Source organism: Echinops telfairi, unplaced genomic scaffold (assembly GCF_000313985.2).
Source record: "Echinops telfairi isolate 266 unplaced genomic scaffold, ASM31398v2 ScPeMD7_7467;HRSCAF=8505_1, whole genome shotgun sequence".
In the NCBI taxonomy this organism is placed as follows: Eukaryota; Metazoa; Chordata; class Mammalia; order Afrosoricida; family Tenrecidae; genus Echinops; species Echinops telfairi.
Window position 1 is genome coordinate 12,959,044 of NW_022111368.1, and position 5,919 is coordinate 12,964,962.

Sequence of the window (5,919 nt, forward strand, 5' to 3'; positions counted from 1 at the left end):
CAGGGCAAAGTGAGCGCCACCAGATGATGACAGACGTCACTCCCTCCTTCCCCACCGAGCGCCTTCCCCAGGGCACCTCCGGGCTCCTGTGTGCCTCCCACCCACAAAGGGGGTCCAGGGACGTCCATCCTCATGAACTACTTATAGATGTGGATGCACATCAGATTGAAACAGCTACAGCACAGCCCTCTCCTATTGGCCACGGTGTTCCCCTTTATAGAAGTGTGAAGGAAGAGATGAACCCAGTCTTTAGTCTCTGTGAGTTACACACCTCCCAGACCATCGCTCACGGGGCTAATATCTCCAGAGCCTAGTGGCAGGAGACAGACTCTTCAGCCAAGCGCCTCAACTTAAGGAGGGCGGAGCTCCACCAGGTGCCTCCCATCTCAGGCTGCGAGATCCGGTGAGTGCAAACCCATTGTGATCTGCTGCCAGATGAAGATAGCCCCTCTGGGCCTGTGGCTCTGTGCTGGGTTGTGAAAGGCACTCTCGCTGCGGCTGTGCTGCTGCAGGCTTGCTGACCGTGCAGGGATCTGAGTATTGTATGCCTCAGCTTCCATAAGAACGTCCGAGATGGAAGCCCTACAGCACGCGGTTCAGGGGGCACCTCTGCAGTCTTTGTAAATTATGTGCGGATGGCCTGTACCACCCAATGGAAAGTGATTACGTATAGTGTGTGGGGAAATGAAGCAGTTTATAACTGCATGGCTTTATAGTAAGCACGGCTGAGTTCTTGATTTGTATACATGGAAATACAGAGTAAAATAACACACGGGATGGCGTGTGTCTTGTGTCAGGTGGTAGAATTTGGGGTGAATGGGGCTTTTCTTTAAAAATACCTTTAATGCTAGGGTAATTTTTTTGGCAACCAAAAACAAGGAGGGAAACAAATGACAATACGAAGTCCCAGAAGGGCAGAGTCCACTGAGTCTGACCCAGGCTGGGCTTTCCCTACACTTGAATTGGCTGCCTGAGGCGGCACATGATTAGGGGATGGGGAGTGAGCTGCCTGCCCTTCCGGGCTGGTGTGCCAGGGAGAAGGGTGGTTTAATGAGGAAGGGGGTTGGAGGTCAGGGACAGAGAAGAAACGACGGCACCTCCAAGGGACGTGATCCCGGGAAACCATCCTAAACTAACATTTGAGCTCGTTCAATAAAGATGTTCCTCTTGAGCATGCTGCTCCCTTACAGAACTCTCCATATAAGATTAAATGGGCAGCTTCCCCCCAAAAGCAACCTGCCTGCCACAGTCACTGCCGACTCCTCGTGACCCAATTGGACAGGGTAGAACTGTGTCTGTGGGTTTCCAAGACCGTAACTCTGTGGAGGTAGAGAGCCTCATCTTACTCCTATGGAGCGGTATGGTGGTTTTGAGCTGCCGACCTTGCAGCGAGCAGTCCAGTGTGTAATCCACTACGTTCCTGGGGTGCCTACGACGGGGCCACCATCACTCTGAAACACGATGGGACTTTGATGGGCAGCGGGTGTTTGGTCAGGGTGGAGAAACACTGTGGGCAGAGGGAGGGAAGGTGGTGGCACATGGCCACACTGTTGGATGGATGTGTTTCAGAGTATACAGTTCAGCCAACAATACTAGCTTTGTTAACAACAACATCAGGCACCTGGAAGGGCAGCCACACAGCACTGAGCAGGAGGCTGGGAGACTGTGCGGGAGGGGGCGAGGGGTCCCAGATGGTTACTGGGAAAGGAGGTTAGCACAGAATCTCCCTAGACCAGAGCATAAGCAGAAAGCCTGAGAAATACGAGGGCCCATGCAATCATGGTCAGAACAAGCCAGGGCTTCCTCATTTAAGGTCAACTTTAGGAGCCTCGTGAACTTATTCAGATAGTTTTTAAGAGTCTGTGCCTGTATGTACGCTCTCCTGGCTTTCCTAAGATTCTGAAGGTCACAAGGCACTTTGACAAGTTCACGGGAAGAGCCCGTTCTTCTAAGTCCACCTTCCCATGAACTCTCTAAGGTCACCTCACCCACCGACCCTGTGATAGAAATTAGGCACGCCAGCCGGTGCCTGCTCGAGAGCTAAAAGTTCACTCTAAAACCCATCTGTGACGAACGCCACGGAAAGCCCCGCGTGCCCAAAGTCAAACCACGCGGCCGGCAATAGTGGCTTACACACTCGGGGGCTGACGTCAAGGTCAGTAGTTGGGAACCACCAAGCCGCTCCAAGAAGGTAAAGAGGAGGCTCTTTGCCCCCATAGAGGCGGACAGGCTCGGAAACCCATGTGGGCAGTTCTCTGCTCTGCAACGAGTTGGAGGGAAGTTGTAGTCACGTCTCCTTTCTCGGTGGTCCCATCTCCCACCATCGTTCTGCTAGTCCACCAGCTTCCCCACCCAGGTAGAAAAGAAAAGCACTTCTGCTACCTCAAAGACTTCGTTTGGACAAGCCTTCCTTCTTGGGGGAACCCTGCTTCCCTGGCCGTACTGTGAACCTGCTGACAGCCGTCCTTGGTCAGACACCCTGGCCCCTCCCGTTTCTTGTTCTTCTCTTTCGTTTTCCAACTGGAGCTCACTGCGGTCCTGCGCCTGTCACACTGCCAGTTGCAGGTGCTGTCTTCCTGATGTGCTCCTCTTTGAATCCCTGGTTGTAATGTCACAGTCTTTTCTGAGAGCTCCTCCCCCGCGCCCGGGAGAATCCTGAGCTCTTGTCTCAGAGCTGTGTGCAAACTCCCTTCTCGGGCCTTCCCATCCTGCCCACCCCTGCACCAGCACGGCCGCAAGGGCCACTGTCATTGGCTAATTTGAAACTCAGGGAGAACACGGGTCTCCATGAGGAGCGGTGGTGTCTCTGCCCTCCCTCATGCTGCGTGCCGCCCCTGAGAGCTGTGGGGGACACCAGGGTATCCCTGACGCTGTCATCCAAGGAACGCTTGCCGCCGTTCCTGTTTGCTTGTTTTCTAAGTGCATACCTGGCTGAAGGTACCGCCGCAACTCTCTCGGCCCGAAGAACCAAGACTTACTGTAATTGAGGCTGAAGAAGGCGAATCCATTGCCTGGGAAGAAGGCCCCCCTTTCCATCACAGAGAAGCATTGCATTTTCGTGTTCAATTTGACTGTTTCTTGGATAGTGGTGTCTTCGCCATTCAACCAGTTCCAACTCCGCATACAACCATCCAGGCGAGGGTTTATCTGGAAAGACAGGAATCCCAGGAGTTTCCCGGGGCCCACATATGCTCCCAGATGTAAGGCAGAGTCCTCAGCCATTCCAGAAGCAGGATGAGCCACCCTCTGCTCAAACCAGGCCTGTGGAAATCTCCTTCTGCAGATAAACCCTACCTGTGGTGGATGCTTCCCTTCACAGCTCGACACCGTATCAGATGCCTTACTGGCCCCACTTAATCGGCACACCCAGTGAGTGCGCGTGCTGCTAGAGAGTGGAGCGCACTAAGCAGAGCCCACCTTCCTTGTCTGCGTTTATAGAGTACGGAGGAAAATCCCTGACCACCTACCTAGCTGAACAGATGTGGGAAGCACTGACATTTGTATCAGCCCTGTGCCTGGTGCAGTTTGCCCGGCATCTAAGAAGCCGTTTGTTGCCCAGAGCGAGGGAAATTGTAAATCCAGTGCTGCGAATGGTGCTGCCATCTCGGCCATAACCTTGTCGCATGGTTTTGAGCAAACTGGGTCACCTCAGCCTGGGTCTGTAAAAGGATGGACTGAAGACTGGACACGGTGGGTCTGACTGAGAGGGAGCCCTGCAGGCAGTCCCCCTCACAGTCCTCTGACAGGAAGGAAGTACTAAGCACCCTACCATCGGGGCCTAAAGGTGCTCAAGGCTGTCGCTCCTTGTATTTGTTGTGAAATCACAACCGCTGTGCCCAGGAGTTTAGCCCTTCGCATCGGCCCGCTGGGGAGACGGAAAGGTGTGTGGTGTGAGGAAGGGATGAGATGAGGCAGAATGCACTAATACTGACCTCTTCCCAGAGGCTTTCTCGAACCCCACACCCCGCGGAAATCTTCACAGGCCAACTATCCCAAGATGTTCTCAGAAACAGTCTCCCCAAGTCCGTTTTTAATTTTACTTAAAAGAATAATTCCGTCGTATCTTATCCCCCCACCACCCGCTTGTAAAATAATTTTTTTTCCGCTTGTAAAATTTTTATTGTACCCAGAGGAAAACTCAACCGGGTCTCATACAAAGAGATGGGTGATAAGCGCCTCATATAATGAATGCTCCAATTTGGCTCGTTAAATGTTCGGTGCCCTTTCACCTCCCTCTGGGTCCCTCGCCAAGCTTGTGAACGCTGAACACCTGCCAGCTCGTGGTTCGATCCCGTCCCTGCCCAGACTGCACACTCTCAAAACACATCGCCCGCTGCGCACACTCCGACCCGAGTGATTGACACTGGTACTCACCGGCTGAACGAGGTCTTTCTCTTTAAAGGGAATGCCCCCCACTGTAAGGTTCAAGTGGTACAGTCCTCTGTCCAGCTGAAACAGGTCCCCGGCCACCGCTATTTTCATAACAGCGTCCTTGTTGACTTTGACCACGAGATTCCGCTCCAGCTCCTCGACGGAAATCTGGGGGAAAGCAACGCCATCAGAAGAGGGGCTTCTGATGGGAAAGGGGGCGGGAAGCACCCCTTTGGAAGCACCACCCGCACCCTCTGATGACCACCCACGGGCAGTCTAAAGCTTCCAAGTTCCTTCCCTCGGTGCTCCAGGCGGGTGTGCATGGCCACACAGTGAGCTGACGGTCCGTGTGCTTGGAAAGGGAGGCAAAGGGCAACGCAGGGGGAGAAGCTCTCTGACACGCCTGGTCAGGGGCACGTGTGAGGGCTGGGACTTCATGCATGGTCTTTTCTGGGTCTCCAGAGTGCTCTGCCTTTTGACAAGGCACGGTCACCACTTTCCGGTCACTCCCCTCTTGGAAAATGCACAAGCTCTTCTCCTACTCTGGCAGGTTCTGTTTACACGAATCTGGCTGGCTCGTAGGTCGAATACTAGTACACAAATAAATAAATTGTAGCACAAGTCCCTCTGTCTGAAGGTCCAATGGCCGCTCTTGCTGCCTCTTCGAGGACCAGTGAACCACTGGCTGAGGTTGGCACAACATTTCAGAGAGGAGGGAAAATCCAGGCATGGGTCTGCGGGCTCTGGGCCCCTCACGGGCAGCCTCCACGCAGATGTGAGTGGCTGTCATAAATGTCTTTTCTAGAGCAAACGCCAAAAGACTTGTGTCGTCTGTCCTCGACTGCTCATTTTCTGAGCGAGGTGTGTTCTCTTTCTCCTGACACCACACCCAAGCACAAGTCAGCAACGCAAGGCAATGTCCACCCGGTGGCAGCAGACAGGACTATCTGGAGCGGGACTTGAACCTATCTGCTGGGGAACTAGAAACCAGGCCAAACGCTCAAGGAAACTCAGTGTTTCGAGCCTTTTGTGTGATTGCAAAATGTTGGCACACATGTAGAAAAGCTCACAAAAACATAAGCAAGCAGCTTAATGAATCATTGTAAAGCACACTCATATAATCACCACCCAGATCAAGAAATAGAACCTGTAAGTTCCCCAAAGCCCTTCATTCTGGGAGTCCTTTTTCCACCATAAGTCCTGCCCTGCTAGAGAAACCATAACCCATGCGCTTTCCTTTAGTTTATACTGCTGAAAGCTAAATCCCAAAAGAAAGTAAAATCACTCAACATGTATTTTTTGGGTTTGGCTTCTTTCTTCTCAAACGTATTTCTGAGATTTATCCCCGTCATTGTATATTGTTTCATTTTACGGCTTTACAGTATTCCATGATAAGACTACCCCAACTAATTTACCGATGCTACTGCTGAAAAGGATGTCAGGTTTTCCAGTTTCGGGCTATTACCCATCATGTTGCTGTACGTGTATTCTGGTGCACATGAATAATGACTTCTCACATGGTTACAAGGTCCCGTGGGTGGTGCAAAA

The 5,919-nt window shown here is 52.4% G+C and overlaps 1 protein-coding gene across 1 annotated transcript in view; it reads right to left on the reverse strand.

The window, feature by feature from the left end:
* The window catches only part of GAS6 (growth arrest specific 6), a 67,873-nt gene that overhangs the window by 6,812 nt on the left and 55,142 nt on the right, over positions 1-5,919 (reverse strand). The window contains exons 10-11 of the mRNA XM_004704315.2: positions 4,375-4,539; positions 2,979-3,147 (exon numbers count right to left, since the gene is read on the reverse strand). Of these exons, the coding sequence (XP_004704372.2) occupies positions 2,979-3,147; positions 4,375-4,539 (334 nt within the window). The remainder of the gene's footprint in view (positions 1-2,978; positions 3,148-4,374; positions 4,540-5,919) is intronic.